Source organism: Lepisma saccharinum, chromosome 2, assembly GCF_977018435.1.
Source record: "Lepisma saccharinum chromosome 2, izLepSacc3.1, whole genome shotgun sequence".
NCBI classification, from domain to species: domain Eukaryota; kingdom Metazoa; phylum Arthropoda; class Insecta; order Zygentoma; family Lepismatidae; genus Lepisma; species Lepisma saccharinum.
Window position 1 is genome coordinate 122,000,110 of NC_139230.1, and position 26,698 is coordinate 122,026,807.

General features: G+C 38.5%; 1 protein-coding gene across 2 annotated transcripts in view; it reads right to left on the reverse strand.

Moving 5' to 3' along the window:
- LOC145984483 (uncharacterized) overlaps positions 1–26,698 on the reverse strand; it is a 236,083-nt gene that overhangs the window by 9,946 nt on the left and 199,439 nt on the right. For both annotated transcript variants that reach the window (XM_083118139.1, XM_083118140.1), the window contains exons 6-8: positions 26,320–26,373; positions 15,873–15,938; positions 11,309–11,435 (exon numbers count right to left, since the gene is read on the reverse strand). In XM_083118139.1, coding sequence (XP_082974265.1) covers positions 11,309–11,435; positions 15,873–15,938; positions 26,320–26,373 — 247 coding nt within the window. The remainder of the gene's footprint in view (positions 1–11,308; positions 11,436–15,872; positions 15,939–26,319; positions 26,374–26,698) is intronic.

Sequence of the window (26,698 nt, forward strand, 5' to 3'; positions counted from 1 at the left end):
ACCTAGCGAGGCATCTCTGCTGACGAGTCTCCCGAAAGCTGCATGCTCCAACTTCCTGTCGGCATCATGACGTGCGTCGAGATCTGTGTGAGTATTGTAGGCAATGTTGTGATCCTTGCATGCTGCCTCCAGTGGGTTCACACCCTTGTCTCCTCTCTCCAGTCACTGTTCGAGTCTTGTACCCGGACCGCAGTACTGGTAACCTGGCAGGTGCATTTCGAAGGGTAGCTTGTTGATAATATCGTTCAGGAGACCTCGACCCTCGGCTACATTCCAGAATATGGGAGGCAGGGTGTTGATGATTTTGATGAGGTAACCTATACCTTTATTGTCGTTGACAATGAAGTTTGCTAAGCATGGTGCTAATCATGTCCATGATGCCCACCTTCTCGTTGTGGAAGTTGTGATTGCCTGCATTTTCTTCGCCTGCGATAACCAGCAATCGATCTACAAGCTTCCTTACGTCGTCTACCCAAACAAACTCTTTAGGAAGGGTATTGTAGAGTTTGACACCGCTGCCAGTCTTGAGCTGGGTCCATATTGGCTTGATGAGGTTCCTGTACTTTTCTCCACTGCTAGATTTCACGCGATTCTGTGTTGCATCGTTGTTTTGGTACAGGGCATCCGTGATGATCAAAATTTCTGTGTAACTTTGGTAATCTTCGTCTGCATAATCTTTAGGTTGCTTCTTAGTGATAAGTTCCCACAGTCCCATGGTGCCGGGATACCTAGTCCAGCTGTACTTCTTGCCCAAATTGATTTTCACGTCGTCACCCTCGAAGGTGACTTTCGATTTTCCAATCTTCCAAACCACACCCTCGTTATGTTCCATGGTCGTGTACAATCCGAATACCTCGTCTCGGAGCTGGAGCAAGTTCGAACGGAGTAGTGTGAATGCTGGATATCAGTGTGGGTATGGTATAATTTCGAGCAGTAAGTGGCACAAGCTCGTTGATTAACTCTTTGTTTTGCTCGGTGACATCTTTGATTTCTTTACCAAGTCCACTGATGGCATCGATGATAGGTTGGTCCTGATGCTTTTTCTCTTCATAAATTCCGCGATTCTCGGATTTCCAACCCTTAAACCGTTTTGCCAGGTAGCTACGCAGCTTCAGGTTGTCGTCTGCAAGTTTGCATTTCATTTTTTTTTGTATGTAGTAATTTATAATAGATCAAGACGTTTCTTGTAACGTTGCAACGTTTAGAAAATTATTAATTTTGTTTCTGTATTTTCCGTTATTGGGTTTCCTCGTCATGTCTATTGTGACAAATCCGAAATCATCTTGGTTCCAGCATGAAGAGCAAAATTTGGAAAACTGATTGTAGTTTATGTCCCCACCTACATAATCATCGTAAGCATGTTTTAAATTGGTGTAGTCTTGACGAAACAAACAAATGAAATTAGCATTGTCTCGGAGTAGCTGCTTGGGGATTTTGGAAAAAGTCTGACCAAGGTAGAAGCAGTCCATGCCTCTGTGCCGAGCCTGAGTAAAAAAATTGCAAACTTCGTTCTGGTTCTCCAGGATCACATCATCAAAAACCACCACCGAATTTTCGAGACAGCAGTCTAGTGGTATCACTTCAGAAGCAAATATAGCTATGCCTAGTCCCTCGTACAGTTTCGACAGCTGGCGATACTTCAATTGATCCAAACTTTTGGAGAAAACATACAGGTGCCTGTTCTTCCAGTTTAACCAGTTGGGTGCAAGAAGAAAATTATCAATAAGTAACGTTGTTTTTCCACATCCAGAAGGTCCAACAATAAGACAGCGAATGTTGTCGGGCAGAAGCTCGCCATTTTTCCTATCCTGACGTTCCGATGGGAAATCTGGCAGTCGCCGTACCACATCCCAAGCACCCGTTACACAATCACCTCGTTTGCGTCTATCCAACTTTTTTCCTTGAGTCCCAGCCATTTCACCAACAGTTTGTCACCTTTTCTACGTAATACTTTTTCAATAAAATACGTGTCGGGGTATTTTGTTTTAGAAAGTTCCTCTTCGTAAAATCTTCCCTTCAGAATTTCGTCGCGATTATCTTTTATTATATACGTGTGACGGTTTCCGGGTAAAACTCGAACTACGGTGAAAAGTTCCGTACTCCAATTTTTTGTGAAGTCCTTTTCGAACGCACGCTTTACTGATTCTCACCTGATCGCCAATTTTGTATTTTGGTTTCTAGCTTGTAAATTTGTACTTTTGACAATAAACCGTAGAAATTAAACGCCGCTCGTCAGATTTGTTGACATCAGCTGGTTTCATGTTTATCGTGCGATGCAAACTGTGATTATAGCTGTTAATGAGTTCCGGAAGCATGTCGTGCCACTTGTAATTCCCCTGAAGCGTGAATTGTTTCCACATCCGTGTTTTAAGAGTTCGGTTGAAACGTTCCACTATGCTGGCTTTGATGTGACTAAAGGTGGAGTAATGTTGAATATTTTGTTTTTGAATAAATTGTCGAAAGTCAGGGTTGTAGAATTCTTTTTCGTTGTCTGTTTGAAGAAATCGAGGTCGCCTGCCACTTTCATCGAAAATACTTTTGAATGCTTCCACTACACAGGTTCCTGTTTTTGCCTTGAGGGGTAAAGCCCACGCAAATTTTGAAAATGTGTCTATAACGGTGAGAAGATACTTGTATCCCTTGTTGATTTTATGTAAATTTTTTAAGTTGCCACTGCTCATTTCTATGCCGTTGGTCACTACCGCCAGTCGTTTGTAGTTTTGCCGTGCAGGTTTGTGCAGCTCGTTCACAATAGCCTGCCTAGACATTGCGGGAAAATAAGAATATAGCTTGGATGGGATTTCTGGCTGCAGACAATGCCGGGTTTTCTATGTACAACTTATCACCTATTTCTATGTCAATAATTTGAGTAGCATCTTCGGCATAGACAGTCTCGCGTGTTTCGGGGTGGGTAAAATCGACCAACTCCACTCCTCTTATTTTAGGCTCGTCACTGATGTTCGTCACGGTCATGGTTGGGTAGTGAGTTGCGTGAGGCAAAGACCAGTATGAAACCTTGACGAACTGAAGTGTGCCAGCGATGAAAAACTGGTGATAGGCTTTGGCAGGAGTCAGCATGTAGAGTTTGGCACCCGGATGGAAGAGCGAGGAAAATTCCCTGTTTGGAATTCTGTACAGTTTGATGACAACAGTGGACTCGAGATTGTTGATGCTGGCGTTCAGGGTGTTTACATTGGTTCGAACCTCGCTCTCCATATCCTCCAATCTACCGTTCACTGATTCCAGGTGTTCCTCGATAGCACGGACAACAGTGTCGTAATCGGGCTTGATCTTCACATCGACAATTAGCCTCTTGAATTTTTCGTTTAACTCGTGTAGTTGGGTACTGAAATTGGTTATGGCCGATTCCTGGCTCGCCTCGATGCTGCCAATTTGCTCTTTCACATTGGCGATAATCTGCTGTAGACTTTCCACGAGTGTCAACTTGGAGCTCTGGGTTGCGAGGTCGTGGACCTGGGTTCTAATTTCCGCAAACAAGCCATGTAGCTCGCTTATGTTTCTGGTTGGTTGGTAAGGTTGCAACAGACTCCCGAAGCAATTCAATTTCGGTTTGGATGTTTTTGATGTCGTCGGATTTGAGTATTCGGTTGAGAACCCTCTTCACGCTTTTCAGTTCCTGAAAGGTAGGCAGGGCGGCCACCGTGTTTTGGAGCGACTCCAAAGCTTTTTTCATCGCATCCAACTCCGAGGCAGCAGCAGCAGCACGTATGCCTTCTTGTAATTGTGTTATGTCATCCTGGGTGGGGGTAGATTGTTGCAAAGTTTCCAACTTAGCCTGTATGTCGTCGATGAAGTGATGAAAATGCGACAACTCTGATTCGGTGTTTAGATTTTCCAACTTGGTGATCTGCTGTTGGACGCAGGCCAGAGTATCCCTGATGCCAGGCAGTTTGGATTCCAGTGCTTCGTGAACGTTTGCCAGATCATTTTTGATGACGGCGAGAGCATCCTCAATATGGGCTATGGTACCTTGCAGCTTCCCGAAATCCTCGTAGGTCTCAAGTTGGAGTTTTATGTTGGCAACACTACGGGCAATGGCGTTCAGCTCGCTGGACGAAGGTAGATTGTCGATGAAGTCCTCTAGCGTTTGGAGTTTAGTTTTAACTTCATTAATGGCTGCATGCAAAGCGTCCGTTTGAAGCTCAGCCTTGATGCTTTCCAACGTAGGAATTTCGAACGATTGAAACTGATTGTGCAATTTGGCAATACTGGCATTCACGCGATCGTAGTCATCTTGAGTCTTGATGCTCTGGATAATGTTTTGCAGTTCAGTCTGGATGGTGGTCGTTTGGTCCTGCAAGTGTCGCTTTAGCTGTTCCACATTGGAGGTCTGCGCTTGCTGCAGCTTCAAAAATTCGTTCTGCAGCTTGCCTATGCTCAGCGCCAAGTTGTCAAAATTGTCTATTGATGCGAGGTCGGTGTACTTTTGCAGCAGCGATTTAAGCTCGGCATCAATTTTGAGTACGGGGTCCAGGCACTGAAACTGCAGGCTGGCTATCTCTGATTGGAGGCTGGAGTTGAGCGTGGACTGCAGAGCCTGCAGGTCGCTTCGCAACTTCTTGACCCTGACGTCGAGCATGAGTAGTTCGTCACCGTGGTCGTCGCGCTTGGTGTGACCAAAAATATCGTTAGGCATTGTTACCACTGTGGTTATTTATTATAGGGTAGGTGATTTTCATTTCTATGAAAAGAGGGATGAGTTTATCGTAGTCGTTCAAGAGCTCCACGTACAGGCGATCGCCAGCAGAGACATCGTATGTTGTAGTCGCATCCATCCTATCATGCTTGATGCGATAGATGTTCTTGCCAGAGGAAACCTTGACCTCCCCTTTGTTCTCGGGATTCATGTCGAACTTAAGTTTGCCAGAGATGAGGAACTGGTAATAATTCAAGTTGTTGTTGAATACATAGAAAGTTTTGCCCACATCCTCGTCGTACTGGGTCAGAATGCTATTCAAGTGTATAATTAACAGACCGTTAAGTTTAGATAGCATGGAAGGCAGGAGTTCGTTGAAACTCGACGACGACGTAGGCTGGACGGACACTTCCATAGCTTGCTTCCTGAAGCCAAACAGATTCATAGGCATGGTTATTTTATATGCTTGTGTTGATAGAAATATTGCCAGCCGTAAGATTTTTGTTAAGTGCACTGCATGCATTTCTTACTACTATCTAAACGATAGTGCCCCCAAGGCAACGTGTGGATCCCACAAGACAAAATACATCTTTTCTGATCATGTGGATCTAATGCTACTTTCCTAACTTTGTTTGTTGTAATCACATGGTCTACACTTTGGATTCTTTTTTCCATTAGTAGCTGCTTCTTCAATTCCTTCACACAATCAATATAGTCTTGAAATGAAAGTTTGTTTTGTACAGTATATTTACCAACACCTTTAGCTTTCTTCGTGATGCTGCTCTCAGTTCTAAATGTATACATTTTGGAACGCAAACCGGCAAACTCGAGAATGATGTCACCGTTACACTCGTCTTTCAATTTACCTACAACTTTTTTGTTAATAGATGGAATTCCAAATCTGTTAGGTTGAGGGTAGGAAGAAGTATCATAATAATCAAGCAAGGATGGATTCTTTACATCTTCATATAGATTGGATGTTTTAATGCTATAAATAAAACTGTCGGTGTCCATGTAAAGTAATGAAATGCTATCGTTGTAGAAAGGATGCATAACATTGTAGTGAATTTTGAAACATGTGAAGTTTCGATAAATCTAAAACTGTTGGTCCCACATAAATTGGTTTTCGGAATTTTATCACTTTTATATCTAGATTGAAAAGTGACAGATTCTCGTTGTAAATTTTTCGTGACTTAAATCTAGGATCAGCCACCCACTTACTGCATTTATTTTCATCTGAAACCAATCTCACATCCACGTGATTTCTCACGTTCTCCATTGTCTTGCCATATACAGCATTATTCATCAATTTTGAAAAAATCTTTGTCTAAATCGGAAGTGGCAACTGTTCTATGTTGTGTGTTCGTTTCAATGTATGGTTTGAGCCACTCGGAATGTTTAAACCTGAGGACTCTTCTAATATCTAATACTTTAACACCCATCACAATCAAAAACTGTAGACTTTTGTAATGGAGAACATATCTTTCTTTTTTCTCCAAAGTTAATAAAAGCTTGCGTTGATTAGAATTAGGTGGACATTTAAGTTTGGGTGCAGGTGGTAAATCGGAAAAAATATCATGCAAATTGTCTGGAAATTCAATATCCACTTCTGCAAAGAAACCAAATTCACAATCGTCAAAATCAATAATATTTATGGAAGTTGTTTCAATCCATTCGCAACCTCCATCAGGAAGTTTCTGTACCATAGCATATCCATAGAGATTATTAACGTCAATGTAAAAAATGTAATTTGATGGTTTATTTGCATCATATTTTTCTTCCATGTGCATGTTGTTGGCTTCCACATGTCTCTGTACACATTGCACCATCCCACCTCGAATTATTTCATCTTGTCCTATGACAATGTAACCAAAACTATTTGGTTCATGAAGCTGGTATGGCGTTGTGGAGGACATTTTTGGATTTGGTTTGCAGGAGGACAGTGGCTTCAGAAATGATTCCAAATCTGCAACGATAATGGCTGGATGTTCAAACAAAGCCTTGTACATTTTGAATTCTTTGACTTCGTTCTTTTTGGGCATCAACATTCGAGCTGGTTTGTTGTCACCGCAATATATTTCATGTTCGACACGTTTTTCAATAGCAATTTGCCGTGCGGTATATATTTGGTGATTGAATTTTCTTCGATCATTAAACGTGGTCAAACCTCCATGTGATTATCATATTTCGTTGCTTGACTTCTGATTAGTCGTGATAGTGAACGAATAAGGCAGTAATGGTGAATATTGTTGTTTGAAATTAAAAGAAGATTAATTATATGAGCATTATTATCGTTGATATCATTTATCCTGATGGGATGCACAAGTTTTTCTGACGTATAAGTATATACATTAATAGCAATGCGTTTTCCATCAGAATCTCGTGCGCGCCACTCAAACTTTGATATGTCTGACAATGCCACGGGGTATTCAATGCTAGCATTACATTTTCAAACTCTGTCTCGTACTGCTTGTAATGATAAACTTGCTCTGGATTATTTTTCCAATAAACAGGATACAGAGCTGCCAAGATGCACCAAAGAAAGCATTTTGAGTCGTTATTTTGAATATTTAACACTGCTTTCTTGCTTTGAATGGTCGGTGGTAGAGGAACGTAACTCGATGCAGAGAAAGGCATGAATTTGTTCACGTAAACGGTTAATGTATGAGGACTACCACATAAAGACCATCCCGACCCCATAGCCTCGAAAGTGTCATGTTTCATAATCAACTCATTTGACAGATTAGAGTAAAACTCGTCCAAATTTTCAACATCTGCCAAATAAAGAGCCTGGTTTTTGGTACGATGATAAAAAACTTCTGTTGTACCATCGACTTTCTCATATTCGGAACATAAATCAACGAATACTTTTATGGAATTATTTTCAAGATTACTTTTCCAAGTATTCAGTACAAAAGTTTTCGCTTCACGCAAGAAACTAGGAATGTCACGTCCTGCTTCCGACGTAAATGATAAATCCTGAAGTCGACCATTAAATGCAGACCTAACTGGTTTATATTTATTATTTAATTTAATTTGTTTTGGAGCAGAATAATAATTTTTTTTTACAATGTTCCTTCTCCGGTTGATGGTTTGCAAATTTTCAAATGTCTACTTAGATTTGGAATGCTAATTTCTTTTCCACATTGAACACAGGCTTTAGAAGGTAACAAACGATTTGCTCCATTACACCTTGTCTTATGTATCGATAAATTATTCTTTGAAATTAGTTTCCCACAAGTGACACATTCGATCTTATCATTCTTACGAGTAAAACAGGTAAGTGATTCCATTTTTTTATATGCTTAAAAATATGACCAAACAAACGATAGAAATTTCAGATATGTTATTTATATAAAATTTAAATTTTTTTATATAAAATTTAATGGGATATCACCAACCTGATAATACTATTCCCTATGAAAAACTCTATGACCTTACTTGGGTTTTTCCACCAAATTATATGCTTCTAGTCTCCTATACTTTGGTGGAGCCCGTTCAGGTTCTATCCCCCGCGATGTGGGTTCCTCTGCCGATCCAGCAAAGGTGAGAAATCAGCACTGTGCTCTGACATATATAGATTTATAGAGCCAATAGAAATCTTGCTTACTTAAACCAATCAGAAAACACCACGTATAAATTATTAGCCAATCAAAATCTCTGTTATTTTAGCTATCATATATAAAAAAAATGCAAAATATCCCAGTTTCAATTCGATCCATTTATCCGAATCGAAGAAACCGACAATTCACATATCCCCATATCATTGTATGCTTGCCCTATTAGCACCTCTTTTGCTGTTGTGCTCAATTAGTTTTCACTAATTGGCGATTTTCTTGAAGAGGTCTAATAGAACAAGATACGGCGGTATGAGAAATATGTAAATTAAAGATATTTTAGCGTTTTATGCCGGCTTAAGCTAAGTTCATATTGCTAGAAGGCCTTCGTCGTTGCAAGTCACCTAACCCATTCACTGGCAATAAAAGTTAAAAATGTTGACGTACTGAAAAAAATAACTTGTCCCCCTCAAGCATTCATCGAGTTCCAACATTTGCGCATAGATGGCTCTGTTATTGCAAATAAAACAACTGACTGAATTTTATTGCCCAATTCACTTAACATGAGGTCTACTGCAGTGGAGGTGTGTGAATGGAGTGCTAAAAAAGTTTTGGGAAGGTAAAAAAATCAGTATGATAATGGGAATGTTGGTGGGTTGGAGTTTAAATTTTATACATGTGCACAGGGGACACTTTTTTTTTTATCTGTGAAGGTTCTAAGGTGGGTGAACATGATGGAAAAGCACTAGTATATACATAGACCAAAGTTACATGGTTCTAGGTTCCATAGGAGTCGAGATACTCAATGTCTTATAAAATGTCTTAAGACAAATATCTTAATCTTTAAGAAAGTCGACTTCCGGTCTGTCAAGATGTTACTTCCGATCTGTCAAGAAAATTTTCTTAAGACAAATATCTTAAGACGTTTTCCAAGACATTGATTTTCTTGGCTCCTAATTGAGCTCGGGTGATGATTTTAGGTTTGTTGGATAGAGTCTGATGAAAACTTCTCGACTAGCAAACAAAATTAATTCCATCCCCTCAAGTTTCGGAAATACAGACAATTTTTTATTTTTTTAAGAAACTTGATTTGCTGGCTTAGTTTTGACCCTAATTCGAAAATTTTAATATCATTCGATAAAAAATTAGAAGTACTCTACAACCTTTTAGACAGATGATGATTAGTGCTTGCTGGTTCCGAGTTATTTTAGATTAAAATTTCAAGATGTAATTTCTAAGATGTTTTGTAATTCATAAACTATGGGCTGTAGGAAAACAATTCTTGCTTTATCTGCTATTGCTCGATGAGTTCTATAACTGCGAGCCCCGACCCCCCCCTACCCTCGCTCCACACTGTGCCAACTTCTATTTGTAGGTTAGCTTCGCCTGTGAAATATCATATGGTGAAATTTTTTGCGAAGTAACTTGCCAACACTGCGAGCCCCCACTGTGGACCCCTCCAAAAGTAGTAGGGGTGCATTGAACCCATTGCCACGACATACATCGTGAAAAAAAGGGGGGGCTCGCAAACATTATTAAAAAATACATCGTAGCCGTTTAAGCTGAGGGCCCAACCCACCTACAAAAAAAAATCAAATACATCGTAGGCGTTTACGTTGAGGGCCCACCACCTTACAAAAAAAGGTCCCAAAATAAGATGGAGCAAAAAATAGGGCTAGAACATCGTCAAATGCTATAAAATCCATAAAAAATCATCAAAATATGATACAACTGAGGTTAAATACTACGTCCACCTACAAGGGTTGCGTAGAAACACCCATTTTTACACTTTGTAGGTTATTTTAACCCGTAAAAGGCTGTAAAAAAGTTAATAGGTTAAGTTATATCACGTAAGATCATGGCATACCTACAAAGATGAGGCTCCAAAAAATGAGATTGAGAAAAAAATAGGGCTAGAACATCGTCGAACGCAATAAAATCCATAAAAAAATCATCAAAATATGTCACAACTGAGGTTAAATACTAGGCATACCTACAAGGATTACTTAGAACCGATACACTTCCACTACTCACCTGTCTCCTCCTAATTGCCATCAATTAAAAGTAACAATTCAATCTCATAGAACAAAAAAAATGTAAATGCAATTCACCAAAGTTTCATGCCCAAATCTTAATAATATTAAGTGAAAGAAGGTAAGATTTGCAGTTGGAATCAATTTTCCGGAATTCTTGCATCTCTTTCCAAAACATGCTTCTTTCTTTTTACATGATTAGTTTAAACATTTTAATCGGGACATTTAATGTACAAACTGTAATTTAAAAAAGGTAAGCATAGGGATTAAAAGGAATATACAGTCTTGACAGAATTTGTGAACTCACTCTTTCCCAATGCTCTTGCCATTCCATAACAAAAGTGTTACCATGTGCATGCAATTTTACAATTAAAAGTCAATTTTTGGTGCAAAATTATGAATTGTGTTATTTTTTATGTAAATGGATGGCAAATATTCAGGCACATCTGCTGATGAAATTTCAACCTGATAGTGTTTGGCAGTTAAGTTTATATTCCCCTAAAATAGTACTTTATCACTTAACCCATATAAACGCCAGTCACAAACCCATCAAATGCTGCACATAACTCATATTGGTCACAATTGAAAAGAGTAACAAGCAATCAGTCATCGAATAAAAAAAATAAAAAATTTATTATACAGTTTTTTAACTGAAAAGTTCATTTCTGCAAAACAAGAATAATGCTGACTTTTCCCAGTTATTAATTTGTAAACATTGAAAAATTTAACGGATCCAGTTATTAATTTGTAAACATTGAAAAATTTAACGGATGAGGTTTCATAATGCAGAAAACTTGGTTTAAATAATTCTTAAGGTGTTCATGTTACAAGCGAGCAAAGTGTGAATTGTGCAACTTTTGAAACACACAGTACTTCTACAGGCAAGTGTTCCAGAATTTTCATTCATCATAATTGCTCACAAAAAATCTAGCAAGTTTCACATACAGTCCTTCCTCCTGCATGAGCACTAAGAAGTTGAAAAACTCCCCCTCCCCTTTCCATTCAATGCATTTTCCTTATCTGCATTTTTAGGGAAAAAAAGTAAATGATCATATAGTTACATGTTGGGTCAATCATCAGTAGAAAGAGCTCTTCTTTCTTCATACATTGGGTTGCTTTGTGGAATTCTGTAACTTCATCTTCAAACACATTCCAAAATCTTCTTCCTTCAGGTACAATAAAGAAAGTCTAGAGGAAGCAAAAAAAAAAAGGACATACTATGTCAAATTCTTTCAATGCCAACTGCATGGTTAACTTGTAAAGATAGTGACATTACTCCAAATTCACATTTTCTTGCCTAGTTGAGGATTTAAATTGTACAAAGCATGCCATACACATACATGCAAGCTAACATAATACTGCTTGAATGACTTTTACATCCATTTATGAAAATAGAAAAATGTATCTCTCTGTCTCATACAAGCGAAAAGATAACCGCAGATTTAGAAGTAAAAAAAGAGATTACTTGAAAAGCAAAATTAACGAAATTGAAACAAACAGCAAAAATAAAAATATCAGAGATTTATATAAAGGTGTAAATGAGTTTAGAAAGGGGTGGCAACCTAAAGTAAACTTGATAAAAGATAAAGACTGTGATTTTCTAGCTGACCCAAGCGATATTCTAAATAGATGGAAGAACTACTTTAATGACCTTTTAAATGTCCAGGTAGGAGATAAATCAGAAGTAAATGAAGTCCACACAGCAGAACCTTTAGTTCCAGAACCTAATGTGACTGAAGTTAACCTTTTGCCGCCCAAGGCCTTTTTCCCAAAAAATGCAGAGTTTCAATTAAATGAGTGTAGACCGGAGGCTAATTGCCCTAGAGAGATGAGTGTTATACCGTTGTACGCGGAATGAACCACAGATTCAGACTATATGAATTTTTTGCAAATTCGGCATATATGTGGCGGGGGGGAGGGGGCTAACTCTCAAAATTCCAAAATTTTGGAAAAAAAAATTTGGTTCCCCCACCCTCCCCCCAAGAAAAAAGTACATGACAGTGTCGACATGCACATGGAAATGGTCGCTCACATGTAAGGAACACAAAAATATTTGCATTATTATCATATGACCAATGTAACTTGATTGATTGATTGATTGATTTAGTTTATTTTACTTCGCGTTTTGTGCCTCTTGGCTAATTTGCGAAGATGGGGATGAATGATGAAATGGATGAAAATGGACATTCACAAACAACCATACCCGACCGGGATTCGAACCCGGGACCCTTGGCATCGCAGCGCGATGTGCTAACCACTCGGCCATAGGGACTCGGCCATTGTAACTTGAGTTGTACCCCCAAAAGGAATGGCCACAGATTCAAGCTTCAAAATGCAGCGGTACCTTGAAATGACTATAGCTCAGAAACTAAATGCCCTAGAGATATGAAAGATATACCGTTGTACGCAGAATGAATCACAGATTCAGACGATATATAATTTATGCACATTCGGTGTACATATGGAGGGGGAAAAGGGGTAAATCCACTCAAAAATACTTTTCTTTAAAAAAAAATGGTGTTTCCCCCGCCCCCAAAAAAATGTCAAAATGCACAAAATACAAAATTTATGCAAATTTGGTGTATATATGGAGGGGGAAGGGAGAAAACCCCCAAAAATTATTTTAAAAAATTGTCACTTCACAAAAAAAATGTCCTCGCACTTGGGCACAAAACAACACCTACGCACAACATTCACGGACGAAAAGCTAGAACGTAGTAAAAAATGAGCGCCAATTCTTGCAGCTGCTTGAAATTCTATTTTTAGACAATGCTCGGTTGGCCGGTCTTCCTTTGTCGGCAAAAAATTGACCTTGAAAAGAGACGCAAAAGAGAGTCCCTTTTCCCGCCTTTCCCCCTCCATTTTCATGAAGACAAAAAAAAATGCAAAAAAAACATTTCTGTTAAATTCATGTGTTAGGAACAATATATAAAAAAATCGAAACTCTAGCCAAAAATAGAAAAGTTATAACGTAGAAACTACGACCTTGACACAGCATCTCGATCGAGACGCTTGCTTCTGTGAGGGTTACTTTTGGGTTTGGGTATCTCGTTCGAGACGCTTGGGCGGCAAAATGTTAAAGATGCTATTAAAAGGCTAAAGAATAACAAAGCACCTGGCATTGATTTAATACCAGCTGAGTTAATAAAATATGGTGGAAATTCATTAATATGTCAAATTCATAAATTAATTTGTTTAATATGGAATAAAGAAGAAATCCCTCAACAGTGGAAGGAATCCATAATTGTTCCTGTGTTTAAAAAAGGTGATAAAATGAACTGCAATAATTACCGTGGAATTTCTCTACTCTCAACAACATATAAAATATTATCTAACATTATTTTAACAAGACTAACCCCATATGCTAATGAAATTATAGGTGATTATCAATGTGGATTTAAACGTAACAGATCAACTACAGATCAAATTTTTCACATCAGGCAGACACTTGAAAAAAAGTGGGAATATAATCAAAATGTCCATCAGCTATTCATTGATTTCAAAAAAGCATATGATTCGGTCAAAAGAGATCAATTATATAATATATTAGTAGAGTTTGGAATACCTAAGAAGCTTGTTAGTATGATAAAAGTATGCACCAGTGAAACAGAAAGTAAAATTCGTGTGGGTATTAATATGTCTGACAAATTTACATTTCATGATGGGTTAAAACAAGGAGATGCATTATCTCCATTGCTCTTTAATTTTGCCTTAGAATATGCTGTTAGGAAGGTAAAAGAAACTAAAGAAGGACTAAAATTAAATGGTGTGACTCAGTTGGTAGCATATGCAGATGATGTAGACTTACTGGGGGATGATGTGAATACAATTAAGAATAATGCTAAAATATTTTTCAAAACTGCTAAAGAGATAGGTTTGGAAGTTAACAAAGAGAAAACTAAATATATGCTTACAGGCCGAAACCAAGTGTTAGGTAATAATCAAAATCTAATTATTGATAACAACTCGTTTGAACCAGTTTCCAAATTCAAATACTTAGGAGTAATATTAACAAATGAAAATTATATTAAAGAGGAAATAAAAAGTAGGCTTAATTCAGGAAATGCATGTTACTTCTCTCTTCATAAACTTTTGTCTTCTCGTTTAATATCTAAGAAACTAAAAGTTAAAATATACAAAACAGTACTTTTGCCTGTAGTATTATATGGATGTGAAACTTGGTCCACTACATTGAAAGAGGAACATAAATTGAGAGTATTTGAAAATAAGATCCTTAGGAAAATCTTTGGACCTAAAAGGGATGGGGAGACAGGTGAGTGGAGAAGGTTACATAATTTAGAACTACATCATTTGTATTCATGTCCAGATATTATTAGAATAATTAAATCAAGAAGACTTAGGTGGGCAGGCCATGTGGCATGAATGGGAGAGGAAAGAGGAGTTTACAGGATTCTTGTTGGGAAACCTGATGGTAAGAGACCTGTAGGAAGGCCAAGATGAAGATGGAGGGACAACGTTAAGATGGACCTAAGGGAAATTGGTAGGGAAGGAAAAAGAGTATATAGAACTTGCTCAAGATAAGGACAGATGTAAGACCTGTGTTGCTGCAGCCATGAACCTTCGGGTTTAAGAAGGCTAGGGAGTTAGTTAGTTAGTTGTCTCATACAAATAAGCAGACTGCTTTGTGAAATAAATGCATAAATATTGCCATGAGAAGCACATAAACAATTTTCCTAACCTCAAATTACCTCACATATTTTCCATTGCTTCAAATCTGTAACCACCCACATATGGACCAGTATGCTGTCCTACACCTTAAGCAGGGAAATGCAGTTTTCAATCTATTAATACACAGGAATTTTAAGTTTCCATAATTTACCCCCAAAAGTACTAGCCATGACTGCCTGCTGATGCACTTGTTCGAAAAGGGCATATCAAAAAAGTCCCTCCCCCCCATGAACGAATTTCCTTTTACAAATTCAAAAGCATTCAGTGTGCAAGAACTGCATAATGGTGCTAAAACATCCTACACAAATAATTATGGCTCTTTTGAGGAGCACTCCAAGAGGGCTCCTTATCTTGTATCAAAATAAAAGAAGTTCAGCTCTTTGCTTGACGCAAAATAATCTAACATACTCCCTCTGTCCCATAATTAATGTCCGGTACACTTTGTTTGTTGTCCCATAATAATTGTCCGATATGCAAACTGTGACATTGGTGTATATGGAAGAAGAAAATGAAACACAGGAATAAGTTTGTGGCTTGGCTCCTCTTCTCATTCAATGCCTCCCTCAATTGTCAAATTTGCCACAGAAAGGTGTGCTTCATTACAACTACTGTTTTACATTTGCAGTCCCAGGCTTGTTGACCATCTTGTTTAACAAGTGACTTGCATTGCACAAAATGTTAGGACTCCATGCAGTAATCTTACCAAAATTATGACTACTAGTGCTGTAAATACATGAACAATATACAAATATTTAAGCACATTACAGATTGTTTTCTTATCTGTGCACAATGCTTGAAGAAATTACTCTTCAAAATAATAAAAACTTATGTGTTGAAGTAGAGTATTTTAACCTTAGGAACATTCAGCAAATATCACTGTTTTCATACATCTTCAATTTGTTCCAACGAAGATATTAGGAGTGTACGTATACTCACCTCAAATTTATTGTAAATGTAATTTGCTCTAGTCCGTATCTTCTCGGCCTTGGAATTAAATACAAACTGCAAAAAATAACTAGTGTTAAAAATAATGACATTTCACTAATATGTTAATATTTAAGCATGATTTTAGTACAGTGTGAAAGTAATTTCTGTATGGAAACTAAGTGTGGCTACAGTGACGTGAAATAGGCATAATTCAAGTTTCTACAGTGATGTGAGGTGACGTCGACACTTGGGGTATGAATCGGTGGTGTGCCCAAGAGGGCCTAGTATTCCTAAAAAAAAAAGAATTTCAAAGACATGAAAAGATTGCAAAACGAGGAATGACTACTAATAAAGAGTACATGTAACTTCCACCCCCTTTTGAAAATCAAAAATAATTTGATTTGACTACTAAGCCAGAGATCCCAGGTTCAAATCTCGCCTTGGCCATGGGTGTTCTTTGTGTGTCCCTTCATCAATTTTATCGTATCATCTTCGCAATTAGCCAAAAGTGAAATAACCAAATCAAACAATCAATCAATGATTTGATTTATTTTACTTAGCATTGTTCTTCTGTCATATTTCATTAATCGTGAAGATGAAACAATAAAATTAATGAAGGAACAAACACAAAGTACATCCATGCTCAAGTAGAGGTTCGAATCTGGAACTCCTGATGTCATAAGAGAGCTGTGATAACTACAAACCCACGGGTTGGTTTATTTGGTGTTTTAAGTCCACTTAATGCACAGAAAGGCTAATCGGGACTGGATCTACAGTTTAAATTGGGATCCGATCCACTATGTGCCTCCACCGGGTATCGATCCCAGACCACTTGCACTCTCCCACTGAGGTTGGCCGACAACAAAGACAATTGAATATGTGGGTATCGGTAAAGCAAACTGCATTTTTCTTCAGTGGTAATTTTCAATTGGATTCTTGAAACACAATCTTTTACATGATTAACGTTTTTTTTTTTTTTTCAAAAAAATTGCATTGCTTGATTCTCTAATTTTTCCATCTCACGATCTCATTACTGAAGGATCAGTGCTCAAGCCCTGAAAGCACGGGCTTTCGACCATTGCAGCGGGGGTCAAGGGAGGTAGAGGCAGAAATCTTCCCTTTCCCTTCCGGTGGCTGTTCCTACCTGGAACCGGTGAGGCAGAGGAAAAAAACAGCTAGAGTATCTCCTTTCAGTCTTGCCCACTGAAAGCACAGAGGGACGAGAAGTGCAAGAAAAAAAATGTGTTGCATATTAACTGTGGCTTCAACAAGACAATAAATATTGTGATTTAAAAATAATTAGAGATGTGAGATTGAATGATCTTATTTCTGCTAGACTAGCTACTCGTCAGTGCACGTCACTGAGATTCTATTAGTGGTAAGGCAAATTTTATTACTAAGGATGTACTAACATTAAAAACTAACCATTTTAAAAAACAAAACAGTATTCTAAATGTTGAGGGCAACTAATTAAAATTCACATATTTTGGAAGTCATTACATACTGCTGACTTATCTTGTTGAAAGTTGACAATACATGATCTATAAAGTGAAATTACCATTATGTATATGACTCACAGTGGCAAATTCTTATTCAAAACAAGTTCTTCTACATCCCGAAAAAAGAAAACAAAATATTTATTAAAGTAACATCAGTGTGTAGAAAAGAAATTCAAGAGTAAATTGGAAAACACTACAGCAAAAATTGGGAAGTAGTATCAAGATTTATGAAGGCTATATTTTCCTAATATGTATAAAACAAGAATAATTTCAAGATAACGTTATGGTTTAGAGAATTTCAAATTTTTCAAATGTAGAAATGTTGTACCTGCACTGGTACTATATATCCAGAATGAAAATGTGTGGTGACTGTGGTTAAATCTGGAATTAACGATGGAATGTGAAATTGTTGGAACATGTAAGAAAGGCACTTCACACGTACAATACAGGATATGTGTCACATTAGAGTAGATGGGACAGAATAAGTTACCACAGAAGTTTATTTCTGACTTGTAAAACTTGAAGTACACTCGAGCTTGTAAAATAAAGTAGTAAGAAGCATTAGGCAGATTAACAAAGTTTGCAAAATTACTAAAGACCCTTAAAGAAAAATTACAAGTCAGCTTATTCAGTGAAGGAAATAGGGAAGTGGTAAAAAAAAGTGGCATAGTTGTCTAAGATTGTAGGTTTGAATCTCTTGTGAATCTCTATTTTTGTTTTCATTTTGAAAATATAGAAATCTTGAATTTAGTCCTCAACGTCGTTGACAACCGCCATTTGTTATTCTATGCAGATGATCTCCTGGCATGTCTGATAACATACCCACTTCCTTGAAGATATTGCATCACACTTTTGAAAGACTTAGGCTCATTGGATTAAAAGTGGCTCCTAAAAAGGCAAAATTCATGTACCATGATATTCTCTATCTTGGACACCATTTATCCGAAAAAGGATGCGTTATTTCACTTAAGATGCTAGAAACTGTACCATGATATTCTCTATCTTGGACACCATTTATCCGAAAAAGGATGCGTTATTTCACTTAGATGCTAGAAACTGTTAAGTCATATCTGACACCTACAAGCAAGAAGACTTTACATCAATTTTAGGGCCTGGCAAATTTGTCCCGTCATTATTCTCCACATTTTTCCAAACATGCATCAGCTGTTGCAAAACTGCTGAAGAAGGAGAGAAAATTTCGATGGACAGAAGCACAAAACGAACATTCAATGCTTTAAAACATTCATTAATCACGAGCCCAGTATTAGCCAGATACGACCCCTCCCTTCCTATTCACATATACATGGACAGTAGCAAAATTGCTCTAGGGGCTGTCATCGCTCACAAAGATTCCCAAGGAAATGTCAAGCTGATTGCATATGCTGGTCAAAGTCCAAGAAAGTAGCAAATTCAATGATGTACACAGGATCTTCGGTACATCTTTCAATGATGTCTTTCACAATGTCTGCGACATATGCCTCCTCTGCTGTTAAAGGAAATGGGCTACTGGCATTAAATGCCTGTATTAAAAGTGTGACCACATTCACTACATTCAACATGGTACCTCCATACAGAATGGTTATCCTTATTTTCTTCTGTGAGCCTTTATATATGGGGTCACACACACAGAATTTGGATTCATGATGTCTTATCGTGCATACTATCCCACTACAGCACACCTGATAATTATGTTTAACAGGCCTCCTGGCACCATTTCACCTTTCCTTACTCTTATCTCCTCTGCTTGTGAGGTATCTCCTGACAGCTGCTCATAGGTGATACGTCGTGGTAGGTGCGTTGCACATGATTTGTGTCAAGCATGTGTCGTGTGTTATGTAACGCATTTTGTCACATTGTATGCTCTCGCGTGGCATATTTGCATTTCTTCGTCTCGTCGGTGATAGATGTTTGCCAGTAATATGCACTCCATATCTCAAATGCTCCACTTGTATATCTTCCAGTTTTTTTTAGCCAAATCAAAGAAACACATATTTCTTCCTTTGGGCCCTCTATACACCTGCCACCTTTCATGGAAACTTGAGGGGGACAGAGGGGTCAGATCCCCACTTCAATCTGTCCTCATCTTGACATTTGAGGGGGGGTTGCCCCTAAAACAGTTTTTTAGCCGAAACAAAAAAAATGTATTTCTTCCTTTTGGCTCCTCTATACACCTGCCAAGTTTCATGGAAATCGGAGGGGTACATAAGGGTCAGATCCCCACTGCAATTTGTCCTCATCTTGACATTTGAGGGGGGTTTTGCCTTCTAAAACAGTTTTTTCGCTGAAACAAAAAACACATATTTCTTCCTTTAGGCCCTTCTATACACCTGCCAAGTTTCAATGAAATCGGAGGGGGACACAGAGGTCAGATCTCCATTTCAATTTGTCCTCATCTTGACATTTGAGGGGGGGGGGGTTCCCCTAAATCCATTTTCTAGCCGAAACAAAAAATCACTTATTTCTTCCTCTGGGCTCCCCTATATACCTGCCAAGTTTCATGGAAATCGGAGGGGACACAGGGGTCAGATACCCACTTCATTTTGACATTTGAGGAAGGGTTTTGCCCCCTAAAACAGTTGTTTAGCCAAAACAAAAAATACGTATTTCTTCCTTTGGGCCCCTCTATACACCTTCTAAGTTTCATGGAAATCGGAGGGGGACACAGGAGTCAGATCCCCACTTCAATCTGTCCTCATCTTGACATAAGAGGGGAGGTTTTGCCCCTAAAACAGTTTTTTAGCCAAAACAAAAAAAAACACGTATTTCTTCTTTTTTTTTGGCCCCTTTATACACCTGCCAAGTTTCATGGAAATCTGAGGGGGACACTTAGATAACCTCCCTTGTTAGTGGATGTGATGCAATTTGTTCTCCCTTATATGAAATTGAGGGATCAAACGGGAAAATTACCTTCCTGCAGTCTTGAAAGTGAATATGAAGAACATGATGACACAATGACTAACAACTCTGATGGCACTGACGTCAGTGTTTGCAAGTCACCAAGCGAAGTTTGGGATATTCTAAGCCAGCCAGAAACTGATCTAATAAATCAAAATTCAGATGCCTTGTCTAAAAGAGGAAGGGAACGTCTTAAGACTTCAGTACACGATCCTCTTGAAACAACAGTAATTGACTTTATATCTAAGAGAACAATTGAGAAACCAGAAAAACCAGATTTAGAGTTCTTCAAAAGTATCTTACCGGACATGACAAGTTTGAATGCTTCTCAAAAAAGAAGATTTAAATAAAGAGTGCTGCAGCTTCTGGATGATATCGCCAATGAAGGGACAGAAGCCAGACTTTCTAGTGCATTTTCTACTTATTGAAGATCCTCAGGAAATTTGGAGGCTTTCTATATCAACCATCAGCAGAACCCCGGACCATATGATGCTATGTGCAAACAAGGGACAAGGGTTGACTTTCACGGTCCAAATAACTATACCGTACCTAACCACTTTTAAAGGTATGAATTCCATGATGCATGGAAGAATTTTATTTTTGCAACAATGCACTTATTATTTACTACAGTTTCAAAACTATAGCCTATCTATATTTATGTGAATAGAAAGAGGAGAAAATTCTAGATTGTTTATGCATTATAATATAATGCATAGTTTGTACAAAAAAGTAACAGAATAATTTCAATGTTTTCATGGATTTTCTATTTTTTAAATATTTTTTAATTTAGTATCAACAAACATAACTTCTGATATTGAATATTTGATATTAACATATAGATTTCTCCAGTTTACTTCTCTACTTCAAATGGCAGCAATGATAATTTCACGATTACACAGTCCATTTACAGTCTTTACTGTTGCTGATCGCATTCTTCCATCTCGTCCGGCATGAACCTCTACCACTCTCCCCAGTTTCCATTCTTGTGGAAGGATGTTATCTTCTCGTACAATGACCATGTCACCCTCTCCGAAGTCTTGATGTTTCAAGAACCATTTGGGACGCTGCTGAAGTCTGGACAGATACTCCTTTGACCACCTCTGCCAAAAATGTTGCGTAAGTTTCTGCATTAGCTGCCACCTTGATAATTGATTAAGAGGAGTCTTGTTGAAGTCCCTTTCTGGTGCCGCAACTAAAGAATCTCCAATGAGGAAATGACCTGGAGTTAAGGCTTTCAAGTCATTTGGATCCTCCGACATTGGGGATATTGGTCGCGAGTTGAGGCACGCCTCAATCCGCGTGAGAACAGCATACATTTCTTCGAATGTGATAATTGTGTTTCCAACTACTCTCCTCAAATGGTGCTTTACAGACTTTACACCTGCTTCCCAAAGTCCACCCATATAAGGAGCTCCTGGTGGATTAAAATGCCACTCGATCCCACTGGAAGCAATGAAATGCGATGTGGTTTCATCTCGTTCTGCTTGTTTTGTCATTTCAAATAGCTCCTTCAGTTCCCTACTTGCTCCAATAAAGTTAGTACCACAGTCCCTATACATATCACTAGGTTTACCGCGACGTGAGATGAATCTCTTGAGGGCCGCTAGGAAAGCCGCTATAGATGCATTGGACACCAGCTCTAAGTGGATAGCCTTAGTACTGGAAAAAACAAATAAAGCTATGTATCCCTTGTATTTTCGAGCACTTCTTCCAACCATATACTTCAAAAGAATGGGGCCAGCATAGTCTATACCACAGTGTAAAAACGGTTGACTAACAGTCACTCTTGGCAGTGGCAAATTACTCATTATCTGTTTTGATGTCACGGAAGCATATCTGTGGCAGATGACACACCTTCACAGCACTTGACGAACCTTCTCTCGGCCATTTATTATCCAAAATGTTAGTCGCAGTGTTGACAGGACAAACTGCGGACCTGCATGTAAGTTAATGATGTGATCGTGTGTGATTAACAGCTCTGTTAATTTGTGTGATTTTGGTAGCACAATTGGATGTTTGACGTTATGCGGAAAATTACTATGCTCCAATCTTCCTCCTACTCTAATAACACCCATTTCATCAACAAATGGATTCAAGTATTGTAATTTGGTCTTTGAAGGTAAGGCTGCTCATTTTTGAGGGCTTGAATCTCACACGAAAATTCTTCTTGTTGGGCTAGTTTTACTAATGCTAACCACAGCTCTGATGCGCACAATGGACCACGAAGCTTGTTGTCCCTATGCTTTGCGTTGAATGCAATGCTCCTACACCATGCTGCACCCCGCTGGAATTTACTCAGTGACGAGTAATTCTCAAATAATGTATTTTCTGCTGTCCTCACCATTTCTACAGATGACTGTCTCTGCTCTGATGTCACTTCATCAGTATCACATGTGTAAGACTGCTCCACTGGCAACACTGATTTTTTTAAGAATGGGGGGCCAGTCCACTATAATGGATGATTAAGTAAAGCCGAAGTCGAGATTCCACGGTTCGCACAGTCTGCTGGATTTTCCTTGCTAGCAACGTACACCCACTGTATTTCTCCTTCTACTCTCAATTTAGTCGATGTGCTGCTTTCATTTGTTACACAATGATGTGGAATATAATAAGATGTGGGGGGTACCTCTGCCACTGGTGTCATGTGTTGCAAGGTGAGATATTCTTGCATAAATGCTTGGTATTGTTGTTGTTTTACTGGATCTTTGTGTAATCTTTGCTCTTGTGATAACAAACACTTTCTTGCTCTCTCTTTAGAGTACCCCAATTCTTCCCAATTGCTCTGAAATGGCAAATTTACGATGTAACGTCCATTTGTTTTGCGACGATGTGTAGTTTCAAAATGCTCTTCACATAAGCGCTCTTCTTCTGTTACGAACTCTCTCTGCGGCAATTCTTCAATCTCAGAGAATTTTCTTAATGACTGGTTTACATTATTTTCTTCAACTGACACGTGAAGAGAGGTGAATGAATGTTTTGAAGTTTGTTGCTTTACTCCTCCGCAAATAACCCAACCTAAGCAAGTTTGAATTGCAATCGGTTCTCCTTCCTTGCCTTCTCGTTTTCCTCCTCATTAGCAGTGAAAAGGAGGTCAATCTTTCCTCTTGTATGAAATGTGGGATCAGCAAGGTCAAGTCCACGTACGTGACTCCAGCACCCGGTGTTTTGAATAGTCACATGTGGCAGTGGTGACGTAATCCTTTTCACTACCAACGCAGAGGTTGTGCAGGAATGTTTACCATCTCGGGACTCAATCGTGATATCAACAGCTGAATGTGACTTCCCAAAGTTAACAGAAGAAATGCCTGTTACTGACACAAACATGCTCTTTCTTTTCAGACCTAACGTTTGAACTGCATTGGAACTAATTAACGAAATCTCACTACAACTATCCAATAATGCACGGAAAGGCTGACACTGGTTATCTTTATTCTTTATGTTTACAATTGCTGTTGGAAGTAACACTTCAGTGCTCGATTTCCCGTGATCGGTCGCTAAATGTGACGTCACAATCTGATGCGAAGTTGCCAAACTTCGTTGGGGGGAGGGGGTCACTTCACGATGAAGGGATGTATGATGTTGCTTATTGCAAATACAGCACAAACTAGCACTGCATTTACTCACCTTATGAAAAGAACTAAGGAAATTATAGCACAAGCCAATACTTTTCACAAACGCCTCTCTCTCAGACTCTGATAGGCTATTATATTGATTACACTTATACAGCGGGTGGGACTCCTGGTGACATTTAGGGCAACACACTGACACATGAAAAGAACTCACATTTCTTTTGGCACTGGAATCACTAAAGGGTTGTTTCACTGAGTATCCTTGTTGTTTGGGGAGTCTAGAAGATGCTGACAATGCTCTCGCTCTCGTATCGAGGAAGGCTCGTAGCTGCTCAAACGTCTGAAGTTGATCGGCTGACACACTAAGCTCCCACGGTATGGAAAACCCAAATTGCATCCCAATGTTGAACTGGAACTTCTATAACTCTTGAGTACACAAACACACTCGGTTGTTACGTCCTCGAGTTTCCGCAAGGCAACAGCTGATTCTGTCTGGATGCAAGGTTGTGACACGAGTCGCTTGATCATGTCATTCACAAGAATGTGCCTTTGCTGATATCTATTGTTCAAAATTTCCCATGCTTCTTTGTAATTTGTGTCTGTAATCATAATAGATTGCAGCAACAATGCAGGTTCACCACGTATACTAGACTTCAAATATTGAAGTTTCTGTGCTGGGGACAAAGAGTTATTATTATGTACAGACGCAACGAACAAATCACAAAACGACAGCCATTGCTGTAAGTTTCCCATGAACACAGGCAAGTTCAACTTAGGTAGTCTTACGTCACTACTGGCTTTAACCGACGATGCACTGGCAGCCATTGCCACGCCCTGCTGCTTTTGAGCACGATACAATGTCACCAACATCTGCTCTAATTGGTCTTGACTCGAGCTGATTTCTGCATCAAACTCCGCAAACTGCTCATCACTGCACTTGGAAGACAGATCATGTAAGAGTTTCTGAGTGTCCTCTGTTAATTGCACAGTTTTGTTGATGTACACAGTAATGCTCTCTTGTGAGAGATCGTCTGACGCAATCTTGTTTTCAACACGCGTAACTTCGCGTTTCAGAACACGTTTGCACAAAAGTATCTGCTCCATAGTTCACAACACTAATTCTAGTCCAGACACAAAAGTCAGAACACACCCGGCATGGGAGATCATGCACAAAAAGCTGCTGGTTAAGTCAATTCACTATACTTGGCATGTACTGTGCAATCCGGGTTTGGAGGACCATGAAGCGGCGTTACACCAATAAAACACCTGGCATAACTTTCCCAAGTCCAGGAGTGTGTTGATCTTGTGTTGGGTTAAAGAATGAAGTCTCTCATAGCTCATGAACACAAACATATATTATAATAACGGATATTATACACAAAGACACAGGTTATACGACGATGAAGTACCACCACTTGTGGTTGTGTCGCACTCACTCACACCACACACACACACACACACACACACAAAGACACTCGAGTTCAGTCAGTCCTATTGCATCATGCATATGACACATACTTCACGTGGCAGACCTCCCTGCCATCTAGCGAGCAACTCTAACATCATTTTTAAATTATAATTATATTACAGTACTGAACAGAATAATTTCAATGTTTTCATGGATTTTCTATTTTTTAAATATTTTTTAATTTTGTATCGTTCTTAGCTATGCATCTGTGTACAGATTTTACATTCTTTATAGCTGTATGTCATATTAAATATTCTTATTTTGAAAAGTTAAATACTGTACGTAAGTTCTATGTTGAGTCACACAAGTAATTGAAAAAACATAGATACGACTAATTAATGAATTACCATACTTTCTTCTGATTTCCATTCATTTTCAATTATTTTCTGTATGATCCTATACTTCATGCCACTGAAGTACCCAGGTTCGAGTCGTGGGCATGGGTGTTTTAGCGAGTGATCCTTCTTCAATTTCATCTAATCATCACTCATCCCCATAGTCATGATTAGCTGAAAAGTGGAAAAAAAAAACGTGAAATAACCAAAAATAAAAAAATATAAAAAAATAACAATTACAAAAGAGAATTGTTCTTACCTTAAAAAGATGAGTAGTCCTTCCTTGACACTTACAGATCTTCTGTAATTTGTATACTTCGCTACATTAATTAAAGGTTTTACAATGGCTACAAGATCACAAAAAGTATCTTGACGCATACAGTAAAGCATCTGAAATTTATCTGGATGAACTTCTAATTGTATTGACACTACATATGCACTGTGAATTCCAACATTGTTTTTGAGGTATGGATGGATCCATCATCTTTTCTTACGTTTTCTTCTCATGACTAATAAAGTGATTAGAGCAATTATATCGGTATCATCAACTGATGCCATCATCCTATGGATAGTGCAGATAATAAACAAGTGTTTATCTGCCGTGTGTTGCATGTCACGTGTCTCTTCAGTGTGAATTTCCCCTTAATCATGTGGCAGGAATTGTACAAAACCTGTTAATAGTAATCTTACCTTCTCTTCTACTGTCATGTTCCACTCTTCAGTGTTTCCAACATATTTCCTCAGCTGAAAGAGAGAATATCATATTTATACCATGAAATTGTAAAATGAAATTCCAGAACAACTGTAAAGTTATTTTCATTCTTACACATTTTAATTAAGGCTATGAGGGACAGTTTCTGTGTCTTGACTTGAGCTTCTGAAATGAATCTAAAGCATCAAAGGTTGGGGAAGGGAATACACAGCTGCTTCTCTTAACCCTTGCTCAAGAATATAATATATACAGCACACAAGACATTTACCAATAATGAGGTAACTACTCTCTTGGTGTGTGTCAATAAATCTATTAATAATGAAGTAAGTTAAATTTTTAAAAGTCATACATTCTGGC